General features: G+C 37.8%; 1 protein-coding gene across 2 annotated transcripts in view; it reads right to left on the reverse strand.

The window, feature by feature from the left end:
- The window catches only part of DOK6 (docking protein 6), a 404,328-nt gene that overhangs the window by 147,972 nt on the left and 243,863 nt on the right, over nt 1–12,493 (reverse strand). For both annotated transcript variants that reach the window (XM_061169746.1, XM_061169747.1), the window contains exon 4: nt 7,754–7,873. In XM_061169746.1, the coding sequence (XP_061025729.1) occupies nt 7,754–7,873 (120 nt within the window). The remainder of the gene's footprint in view (nt 1–7,753; nt 7,874–12,493) is intronic.

The following is a 12,493-nucleotide window of genomic DNA, read 5'->3' on the forward strand; positions in this document are numbered from 1 at the left end:
GAAAAGGATGGAGAGTCTAATACAGTAGAAACACAGGATTAGACAACTGGAGTGAAAGAAGAAATGCCGAACCCAAGTACAAGAATGGTAGGAATGGAATTCCTACCTACTCAAAGGGAACTCACAATATCCAGGAGGTCCATGAAGAGAAGCCCTAGAGAAGCTAATTTGTACTACCCGAATCTAAACAAGCTTTGGAATGAAAGTATAATGGACCACATTAATGCTCTGAATTAACAGAGCACAGAAGAGTGAGACAAATTTGAGGTCAGCGTTCTTAACTGTTTTTGAGCCACAAACCACATTAGCAGTCTGGTGACGCCATGGACTCTTCTCAGAATTATGCTTTTAAATGTATAAAATAAAATTCATAGCATTACAAAAGAAAAAAAAAAAGAAATCTCATTAGTGTATACTGAGGTTTTCTTTTCTTTCCTCTTTTTGTGTGTGTATATTTGTGTTTGTTTTCTGTCAAATGAGGACTCATTTAACCCAGTTTCTGATCAAAGTTCAATCTTTGAGCTTCCTCCTCATTTCATCCAGGCTGATTTGAAAACCCCCGGAACTGATATAGTACCAGGTATCAGCAGAGGAAACACGGTCCTATTATCTGGTTCGTATGTACCCATCTCCCTATGGAGTTACTTCACTTGCTTTCCTGTGACACAGCAAGTCCTGCTTTCAGAGAGTATCTGGGGTCCAGTGGGGGCCGACAGGAAGCCTGGGCACCACATCCATGCCATATCAGTTTTGAGACAGTTGAGGTGTAGCTTTATCTTGTTACACCTTGCTAGGCTCTGCTGACATCTCTCCACCACATCTCTCCATCTCTTCCTATGCTTGTCATCAAACTCCATGCAGAGAATCAAATTCTAGTCTTTGTTCTTGTAGTAGCCTCCAATTTACATGAGGAGATAGAAGCATGTGTCTGTGTCCACTCAAACTCCCAGGGAAAGGGTAGGGGCAAGGCATTACCTTATTTTCAAAGTCCCTCTTTTTGCCTGTAGTTAGGAGATACCAGTAATTCTGGACTCAGCCTTCTCCCCAGAAGCTTCTCCTTTCACATAATTACAAATGTTTCTGAAATTTGCATCTTTGTTAGCATTGTGTTTGTATAGGGCATGTTTCCAGGGCAAAGGAAACAGGACAGGTCCTTTGGTGTTTCAAGATATTTCTCCCAGTATGCATCTCACTTTGTAACGATATGGCCAGAGTTAGACAATGGATCACTTAGATTTGGCGGTGTAGGGAGGGAAGCACTACAAAACACGCTTGCTTTCCTTGAATCATCTATTTCAGAGAGAGGTAGAAATATATACGGCATTGGCCTTGATTCCATTGTAGTGCATCCTGAGGACCAAACGGGAAAAGTGGTGTTTTGACCTAGTTTATTGATTATATGCAATGTCGACAGCAATCAAAGAATGGAATTAAAGCAACACAAGATAAGGTGAGGAGGCAAATATTTAGGGCCCGTTCAGGACCTTGTGTTATATCCATGAGTATCATCTTATTCTTGCCAGGATGGCTGCTCCCATCACCATCATCTTTCAGCTTTCCCTGTAGATAAGCACCTCCACTGGTTATACTGGCGTTTTCCAACCTGTTTCATGGAACAGATATGAATATCCACAAGCTATGAGTAGGGGTTATGTGTAGAAAAAGACAGCTAGGTAAAATGAGTATGGGAAATGTCGCATTATACAAAGTTAAAAAAGATCTTTATTCATGGAACAGATATGAATATCCACAAGCTATGAACAGGGGTTATGTGTAGAAAAAGACAGCTAGGTAAAATGAGTATGGGAAACGTCGCCTTATACAAAGTTAAAAAAGGTCTTCATTCCAGTACTTCTCAACAGCTTTAGTCTGCTCGTGCATACGGTGACCACCATATAGGGTTGGTATTAATTTCCTAGGGCTGCTGTTACAAAGTACCAAAAAACTGGAGTGGCTCAAAGCAACAGAAATTTATTATCTCATAGTTCTGGAGGCTAGAAGTCTGAAACCAAGGTGTTGGCCGGGCTAGGTTCTCTCTGAAGGCTTTAGAGAGAGAATCCTCCCTCATCTCTTCTAACTTCTGGGGTTTGCCAGCAACCCTTGGCCTTCCTTGGCTGGTAGATACATCACTCAAGTTACATGGCCGTCTCCTCTCCGTGCAGCTTCACATCATCCATCTCTGTGTCCAAATTTCCCCTCTTTATAAGGACGTATTGTATGTCCTATCGGATTAGGGCTCTTTCTAATGACTTTGTTTAAACTTGGTTCTCTGTAAAGATCCTATTCCCAATAAGGTCACATTCTGAGGGTGAGGACTTTGACATCTCTTATTTTGGAGGGGAACACAATCTAACCCACAATAGTGTTATGTAATATTACATTCACTCTGCTGATTCCCTCACTGCAGAAGGCATATAGTAGTAGTAGTAGCAGTATTTCCTGGAACTCACTTTGGGAAGTACAGGAGTGTGTGGATGGCATTTGGAAGCTCAAACATAGGTATGCAAAATTTCTTCTCCCCATGCAAAAGTTGGTTTTGCTGAGTGTTATCCCAGGGACAAAAAAAATTAACCTGGAACACTCTTTCATGACTAGTCATAAAGTACGTGTATAAGTGTGAATATGGCTTACCCCAAATCATTTTTGAAAAACTGGGGAAAAGATCCTTAAAATAGAGAAAGTTTTACTGTTACGGGTGTTATTGTTTTGTCATTAACTGGCCATTTTCAAACGAATAAAGGCCTGCTAATACTGGCTTTAGTTACTGATGGACATTAAGAATTTCAGACTTCCTGCCTGACTGAGAAGGCTTATTTAGAGGAATAAGAAATAAGTTTTTTTTTAAAAAAAGGTAGGCTGCTCTGATTAGAATTGATCATACCTATACCATAGCACTTCTATTTTTATTTTAGCATGTAGATTGTATCATTTATCTAAATTCTTCACTTCCTCTCCACATTAGATCAGACTTTCTAACTCATGTCGTGGCCTCACAAGTGGGGTGTGCTTTTGTACCCCTTGACTTTGGGCTTGGCCATAGGATTTGCTTTGGTCAATGAATGTCAGTGGACATGACAAATGCAGAGACTTAAATTATGTTGCAAGTTTGGACTTGAACTCTTGCCCTAATGTTTTTGTTTTGGGAACATGCCTTAGGTAGCTCTTAGTGTCAGGAGGATGAGATATACACGGAAGAGATGTAGACATCATGTGCAGCTTGGAGCCAATCTCAGCATTACCCAGCCTAAATCCAATGAACCCTAGCCAACCCACCTATGCATGAATGATAAAGACACACTTCCAGGTCTGTGCTATTGAGATTTTGTGTGACCAAGAACGCAGCATTATTTTAAAAAACATTGATCAATACACCTTGTTTGTAGGTTTGTCTCCCTCACTATTCTGTGGGCTTTTTAAAAGTAATGGCCCTATTTTATATAATTCTACATTTCCTCAGCTTAGTTCTTGCATAGCATAGCCTCAAAAATGTTTGATGGGTGAAGAATGAATGAGTGACATACAAGGGAGTCTAAGTGGAATGTAGGGAGCACGGTTACTATGGCAACCCAAGTAAATAATTTAGAAACAACACTGGAATACTGCTTTGCTTCTGCAGAAAGGTTATACACACATTCTTAGGCTAAAAGTAGGAATTCATGCCAATTCTAGACCATTCATAAGCAGGGACTCTTGGTCCTGGAAAAAACTAAACCCTCAAATCTGACTCTGCATTAACTAGATGGCAAAGTCTGAGGTTATTTTTCCATTTTGTTTTGGATAATGATCTCTTGTATCAATAGCAAAATGGACATATCCTTGAGTCTACTTCCAACTGTAACAGCAGGAACTTCACACAAGTGACTCGCTTCTTGGTTGTGACGCTTACTTCTGCTATTAATGATTAACATGTAACATTTATTTTCTAGAATTGCTATTATGTATTGTGACTCCTTTCTAAATAACTATGATTATAACACCTTACATTAATATTTTCTAAGGTCAGCATAGGCTATCTTAAATACAACTGAAAGATGTGAAGATTCTGCAAGTTGTAAGAATTTAAAGTTCAAAATGTCTACTTAGTATGCACTCTTTTGTGGCAGTGTTATCTGAAGTCTAAGAATAAGTTTGTGTGTATGTGTGTACTTGCGTTCCCTTATTTTCACCTATACTATGTGGGATTCTGAATCAATAGGAAAGCAGCTGACAGCACTAGATAAAAAATGATTATAGCAAAGAATTTAATCAATAACCACTTTTATCTTAGCAACATACATTACACATTTCAAAATTAATTGCACAAATGTTTACTCTTTGCTAGTCTCAGAGTAAACAAGACCAAGTTGTTTGAAGAGTCAGAAAAACACTAGAGGAGAAGTAGCAATTTTGAATGTCAGAAAAAAAATGCTGTGGTCAGGACTGAGCAGTGAGCATTCCCTTGATGACGGGATACCACAAGATCACCACAAGCCACAGTAATGTAATTTATTACATCAATTCTGCATGCATGCATGTGTATCTCATCTCTTAGGAGAAATTTCAAACTAAATCCCAGCATATCACTGATAAAACATTAAAATAATGTTTCTGATGAATAAGAAATTATAGAATTTAACACTAAAATGCCTTAAGGAAAAAACCTAAATCTGTGATGACAAATCTTTCATAAAGGATTGATTCCAATCTGAACATATTAATGACTTAAAACATGTATTAGGAAGTTAAGGATTTTGTTTATATTAAGGGGTGTTATGATTGAAAACTATGGAAGGACAGCTTTAAAAGATCATTTTTTTTTAAAATACTTTAGTTAGCTAAAACAACAAATATTTTCCCTAAATGTAGTAAAATGAACAGGTGTGTCCCTAAAGCAATCCTGGGGCTCAAGGGAGAGGGTTCAAGTTAGCTAAAGAGCATTCTTAGTCTTTAGCATAGGATTTTATAGACTACTGGTAGTTATTTCAGGGCGGACTTAAAATGAAATTATCATGTTTACGGGAGAGGTCTATTGATTAGGAAGTGACAAAATCGGGGAATGCAAGTAACAAATTGTGCCAATTTGTGTGTGTGTGTGTGTGCTTCTCTCCCAGGCAGCATGTAAACACATATTCACTGGGATTTTTGAGCTGGCAATAGTAGAGTCTGTAATTTAGACATTCTATCGAGATTTATGCCTTTCATGTTGTCCTTTGGTATAAATTACTATTTTTAAAAGTTTTAGCTAGTTCTCAATGGGCCAAAAGAAACAAAGGAAAGATGTTATTATTTGGACTTGAGGAAGCATTTTAAAGAAAGTGTATGTAGACTCAAAGAGCTTGGAGCAATGGCTATGTCCATGGCCTTGGACTCAAAGAGAGAAATTCACCCACGTGGAAGGTACTTCCTGGGGAAAAGAAATCCTTCCAGCTAAGTTTTTCCTTTTAACGCTAAACATTGAAGGGTCTCAGTGATCATGACTGTGAGTGTGTGTGTGTGTGTGTGTGTGGGTGTGGGTGTGTGTGTGTGTAAGACTGCTAATTTCCTTTATGGTACCATGTACTTTTAGGGGGTCATTTAAATGGATCAAATACTACCTTCTTTAACTAAATAATTACTATATATTAAAAGCACATATAACCCTTTTTATCAATTTAGGATTATTAAACAAAATAAACCTAAAAAAGCATTGGATGGCATTGGATGTTATTATAATTTCAGGTCTTCTCTAAAGTATATGCGGGAATTAGTTTTTGATTTCTTTATTTTTACTTGTGCTTTAAACAAACAAACAAACTTGTGCTTTTTTAAAAAACTGAGCTAGGCATGAGAGTTAGTCTTTATTTTATATTATCTCATGTAACCATCATGACAACACCATAAATTGGTATTAGTTCATTTTCACACATTAGCAAACTGAAATTAGAAGAGACTTAGGAACTTGTCCTAATTAAGGGGTGTAGCCTACATTCAAGTTGCATCCTGAAAAGTTTACTTGTTAGGCTATATCTGCTTGTGTTTCTTATATAGCTCTGGCATTTAATTCCGTGTTTGTCCTATCCTAAAAAATTTATACTAAAGTTTTCCCTTTATATTGTAGGTAAATTATTTTGACATTATTATCAAATTAGAAATAAAAATTATAATAAACCAAAGGAGTACATTATCCATTTGGATGGAAACCATATACAACCCCAGATCTTTAAAGTAAAAGCATACAATTCACACCAAGTAAGCCGCACACAGTAATGCTTCCACCCACAGGCCTAATTTATTCACTTTCTTCATATTTTCTTTATGTAGTACTTGACGAATGTTTATTGGTAAAGAGTTTTTTTTTTCTTCTTTTCTTAAACTGAGAATGAACAGCATATTTTAAGCAGCACAATTATGGGTGTTCTGTACTTAGCACAGTTCTCAGAAACTAAATTGGAGAGATGAAATCCAAGAAAGTGTGGGAGGGAAACTGGAATATCAAAAGGAAGCTAGAAAAAGAGCCACAGAAAGGCCTTCTTGACTTTCTGAAACTACCAACATGGGCAAAGTTGGTGCCCATGTATGTTCATGATCAGGTAGTGGGGGAAACATTTTTTCAGTGTAGCAAAAACCAAAAAATAATGTCTTTAATGGTCTATGAGACAGTGATGGTTGTTAGAATATTATTACTTATAACAAAATCATTATTGCTAAGTATTATCCTGATGCATTTTACCGGTGCTGTCTACTGTATAAACCACAGATAACTCCAGAATTTCTTTTTAATAAGTAGTGTCAAGCTTCACCAACATCCCTCAACCTTTTCAAAAACACTAGCCATAGAAATTAAGAACATTGGAAAGTTTCTATTTTCATACTACTGGATCTTCTAGTGATAATGATAATTATTTTTAAAAATGGAGGGAAAAAAAGCTCATGACATTACTCTGATTTCATTATTTAGAGGTGTTAGTCAAGAAGAGGCAGCATAACTTCTTAAGAGACATCAGAAATGTTTAATTAGAGAGCAGTGCAGTAAGTAAATAACGTGTCACATAAACCTCAATTTTGTTAAACCCTGAGATTTCATGCATTGTACTTCCTTACGTGTAGTATGCTATGGACTGAACTGTGTCCTCCTAAAATTCATAGGTTTAAGCCCTAACCCCCAAGGTGATAGGATTTAGAAATGTAGTCTTTGGGAGTAATGAAGTTTAGATGAGGTCATGAGGGTGGGGCCCTCATAACGAATTAGTGCCCTTACAGGAAAAGACAGGAGAGAGCTTATTCTCTCTCTCTCTCTGCCATGTGGGGCCACAGCAAGAACTTGGCCTCCAGAATTGTGAGAAATTAATTCCTGTTGTTCAAGCCACCCAGTCTATGGTATTTTGTTATGGCAGCCTGAGCGAAGACATACTATTAGCCACATTCCCTAAAATCTATTGAAAAATAACACGATAAGCCAAACTTATTTATTTAGACTCCAAATCTATAACAACTATCAAAGAATAAAATGTAGGAATGTTGTCCATTCAAAACCTTATATATAATGAATAAACTTATTGTTGAGATAACTTATTTATTGAGATAAATGACAATGTCACAGAGCAAGAAGGCAGTACCTTAGTATTTTTGTAGTTGGTATGCAGTCTTGAGAAAGTCCCTTAACAGCTGAGGTTGATCAGTTTACTTTCCCTTAAAAAGGACTGGTCTGAAACATTTCTGAGGTCCTTTCCACTTTCAAAGTTCTATAACTCCCAGTGCACTTTAAAAGGAAGGAAGGAAGGAGACGCACACTTACCATTCTGTTCCCGCTGCACTCCTGCCGCCAAGAGATCAGGCTCCCCGAGGCTGATGTCATTCAGCCTGGTCCCCAGACACTCCATGCAGAGATGCTTGCACCACTCCTCGGCCTCCAGCTCTGAAAATGAGCACATGCCATGGAAGTCAGGCAAGGTTACGTAGGAATGATGGAGAAGGAATGTTTCCTGAACCAGTTTCCCAGGTAAGTGGTGAGCATTAAAAAATCTACAAGAAAACTAAAAAGCTATATTTAAGCAGTGAAATAAAACAATCTCCACAATTGTTTCCCTTGACGTTATAACATTGTATTTTAAAGTTATTTTAAGTTATTCCAATGTACTTTATCTTATTTATAAATAATAGACTGAGATTTGTTTACTATCCAGTATATTTTAGATTGATTTAATTTGAGGAAAGAATTTACTTGGAAAAATTAATTAAATACAAAATAAAAATATATAAGTGAATAGCTGAAAAATGTCGAACTAGATTAAACACATGATTGTCCTCCTGAATGTAACTTGGATTTGTGTGGACTCAAGGTCTGATGCCCGTCATTCTGAACTGCAGTGGATCATAGATCAGCAAAAGAATGTGATCGATTTCCTTTAACAAATCTCAAAAGTAGACCATCCTCACTTAAAAAAATTTAGGGAGAGGATATTAAAAATAACTTTCCCCTTTAGAAAACTCCAATTATCTAAGATATTGATTAGATCACTCTCTTTTTATTCCCATTACTTCCCGACTTCTCTATATTCGCGGTTTTTCTTTGCTTGAAACCTTAGAATACCTTACACCTACACAAAATCTTGTAGTATCGAATGCTTTCACAAACATGGATGAATCTGATCCTAATATAAGCCCTCTGTGCATGAGATGACTAAGGATTAGTGTCATAACTGGGTCTCATATCCTATCATGGGTCAGCGCCAAGACAGAATTGGAGGCCAAGCCTTCTAACTATTTTTATATGCAGAGATCCTAAAGGTTAGAAATTTTGGGCCAAGCCCCCAAATCACTGCACAGAAATTGGATAAGAGCTTTCCACTGACACCCACCCAGAGAAATTTCTGACTTTTTCACATAGCATAAGTCTGTACTAGAGCAGTTTAATATAGATTTCCTTCAAACCTCTTGCTCCTCTCCGTGGATGACATTGCAGCCTTTGCCCTGGCATTTTAAACTCCCCGTAAAAACGTTATCTGTGACACGTTTTCTTGACTCCAGGGATATGAGTATCAACTGCTCTGCTCGACAGCCAACGTCATCAAACCTGGGTAATGCTTTCTCCCCGTGCTCAGTCACACTGCCTTAGCATCAAAAATGGGTTTTGTCATTTACAGACAGTTCTGGGTGTACTCTGATGCTTTTGTAAATATGTTCCTATAAAAGGGTTTCATCTTCAGGAAATTCATGGAAAAGACTCTGACAAGTACAGGTTTCTGGTACCTGACTGTACTGCTGAACTGAATGAATAAGCATTTTCAGAACTCTAATGAAAAACTGATGAGGTCATAAAAGTGCTAACAAAAGATCAAGATGAAAAAAAAAAATTAATTACATGGGACTGAGTGAACTGATGAGGATGAGTATAATTTTTGTGACTTTCTGGTTGAATTTAAAAAAAGAAAAAATTCCACAAGAACTCAGAGGCAAAGAATATACAAATCAATTTTCACTGCAAAGTAAAGGAGCTGTTACAGTGGAGGATTACTGGACTGAATGTCAATATTATGACATAGTATGAGTGTGTTTCATGTTTGGTAATTGCAATCATTGTTGCTTTTGTTGTGGTCATCCATGTACAATGCTTGGTGTCAGTCTATTTATCTCTTGTAAAAATAAAATACAGTGTGTGTGAAAAAAAAAAATGGGTTTGATCAATGAGATGTCAAGCCATATTTGTCACTTTTTCTTAGTTTTATCAAGACCATAGAATATTGTTAGAAAATAAAGAAAAAGAACATGCAGTCTCCCACGGAGTACTATTCTGACGGAAATAACACTTCCGATGTTCAAATCACAAAAGTGATTTTTCCTTGCAAAAGCTATGGTTTGCATCCTTCAATGGTGTCAGACACAGCATGTGCCCAAGGAGAAAGCAGATTCTCATGTGGGCCAGGCCTGGCTCCTTGTCTGGCTGGTGGGCTTTTCCTCATGAACCTAGAAAAGAATCCCTTCTGATCACAGGGCCTCTAATACAATAAAAAGGCATTGCTGAGGCTCACAGCTTTCTAAAAAAAAACGTTTTTTCTTCTGGTGAGGGAATGCCAGACTTCACAGAAAAATTTTACACAAGCAACAACAGCATATATTGAAAATAATTTTCATTAGATATATGAATTTTGACTTCTAAAATTTATGAAAGTTTTGAAAGCTTTTCTAACAACAGATCAAAAGCTTAAGCCAATTTCCATGCCGTGTCTCTAGTAATCCTTGACATTTTTGCTAAGGGAGACAATATGGCTATGTTTTTTTCTTTTTACATTTTAATGTTTTGACTATTTCTCAGAACTCCACGACCTTCAATCATCAGTGAAATCACATGCAATTAACATCTCATCTGCATGACTCTACCTGCGAGTATCTCCAGGACCCCATAGATGGAAAGAAGAATATCTGCTATGCTATGTGCGGTAAAATTAAAAGTGTGAAATATGACAAAGCACCTGTGTCACAATGTTCCCTTTAAATACTAAGTCAGTGCATGCCCAGAGGTTAAAGAAATATGTCTCTCACGCCTTCTAGTAACTCTTTTGTCCTAGGATTGAATGAGATAAAGAAAATAACCACACAGTAAAGTGCTTCTAGGAAGCTCGAGCTGACTATTTTGAGTAGAACTCAACTTGGCGTTTCTGTAAGGCCCAGAGCCAGCGGGCTGCCTCCACAGCAATGAGAGGGGCTCCTGGGCTTCCACCAGCAGGTAAAGATGCCTTTTGCAGCCAATCTTGAGAATTGCAACACTTCTGCATTTTAATAGTACAGCAGCATGTATGAAGAGAAATAGCAAGAGTAATACAATTAGACTAGATATAGTCACATTAAAGACTGAATTATAAACTATTTCAGAAAGAAACAGAGAGAGAAGGAGAGGGAGAGAGAGAGGGAGAAAGAGAAAGAGAGAGACATCCCTGCAATTCAGCTCAGAAGAATCAGATCAGATCAGAATCATCAAGGGTTCATTTCTTTATTAACAAACATTTTCTCACTATAAGCCAGGCACTGTGCTAAGAGGATATGGAAGAACACAGTTTCTGTTCTCAGTAATCTTAGAGTCAGGTGGGTGGGCAGGTGAGTCTGATGTGTGGTTCTCTGGAGGGCTGTGGCTTAGCCTGTAGGAGCTGGGGCTCCAGGACAAAGGCTGAGCAGCTCAGAGGGAATCTGATCAGGGACCTGCAGGGCGAGCAGGAAGGGGAGGGAGTGTGTGTGAGTGTGTGTATCGGTGTGTGAGTGTGTATCAGCTTGTGAGTGTGTATCAGTGTATGTGAGCGTGGGACAGTGTGCATATGAGTACGTTAGAGCGCATTAGTGTGTGACAGTATTTGTGAATGTGTGTGTGAGTGCACGGGTCTGTGTATGAGTACGTAAGTGTGAGGTATTTGTGCGAGAGTATGAGGGAGCGTTACGTGTCTCTGTGTGAATGTGCTGGAGGAACCAGGCTGCACTGAGGAGGGTGGTCGGGGCTGAGATGGAGAGGCACATCCAGGGCAGCGACAGTGACACCTTGTGACCAGCGAGGGACAGCCCTGAGTTCAAGGAGTAAAGTCTGAGAAGCAGTCAGCACTCTGTCCGTCCTCTTCCCGGTTTTGTAGTATTTAGTTCAGTTAGATCAGTAGTATTTAGTTCAGTTAGATCAGCCCCAAACCTTCACCTCGAAAGTACTAACCTTTGTAGTCTGCATACTTGATCTAACAGTTTTGCTGCAGACAAGCTGAATTTGTTTATTATACAAGGCTTTGTTGCTTAAAATCTGTTTTTGACAGTCACCTTTCAAATAATTATAGCTGTGCTTTTTATTTGCTCTTTTCTTAGGCAAACTCCATGTATTGAAGTCCTTTAATATCTTTTATTGCATATTAATTTACTTTGTCCCATCATTATTTAACTAGTGTTTTTCTCTGAATTACCTTACATCTTTCACCTTTCCATTGTCTGTGTTCACAGAACTGAGGAGATTAAATACGAATGCAATAATCTAATAAACCCACTGTATTTTAAAATATTTATTTTCCCATAATTTCAGTGTCTTTTGTCTTTTGTTTTATCTTTCAAGCATCTACCTTGGTCTACACATAATGTGTAAATAATTAAATTTCTTTATGGAGGAATAAAGGCATAAAATAAAGGCATAAAATGTTTTCTACGTTTTTCTCTTTATGGTGGAAGTGCTTTCTCATTTAGATGTTTTTTTTGGATAGCTTGCAGCTATGCTCAAATTCTTAATTCAGGTCAATAACTTTTCTCTAGAACAGAAACCCAAATAATGTTTTCATTATGTATAGGATTAGTTAAATGAACAAATTTGGTAACTTCCAAAAGAAAAAAAACCTGAAAGACGTTTGGGAATAACAAGACAAATAGAGAAGAGAGACTAAACTAAATTATGAGACTGTAGGGAACATGATGATCAGGGACCCTGCAAAGTAGAGATACAGTCAAAGATGGACGGCTGCTCCTGAGTTTCTTTCCATCACTTCTTTGCAGAATTCTAGGGAGAATTTGAAGAATTATGGCT

This window comes from Eubalaena glacialis, chromosome 15 (assembly GCF_028564815.1).
Source record: "Eubalaena glacialis isolate mEubGla1 chromosome 15, mEubGla1.1.hap2.+ XY, whole genome shotgun sequence".
Taxonomy (NCBI): domain Eukaryota; kingdom Metazoa; phylum Chordata; class Mammalia; order Artiodactyla; family Balaenidae; genus Eubalaena; species Eubalaena glacialis.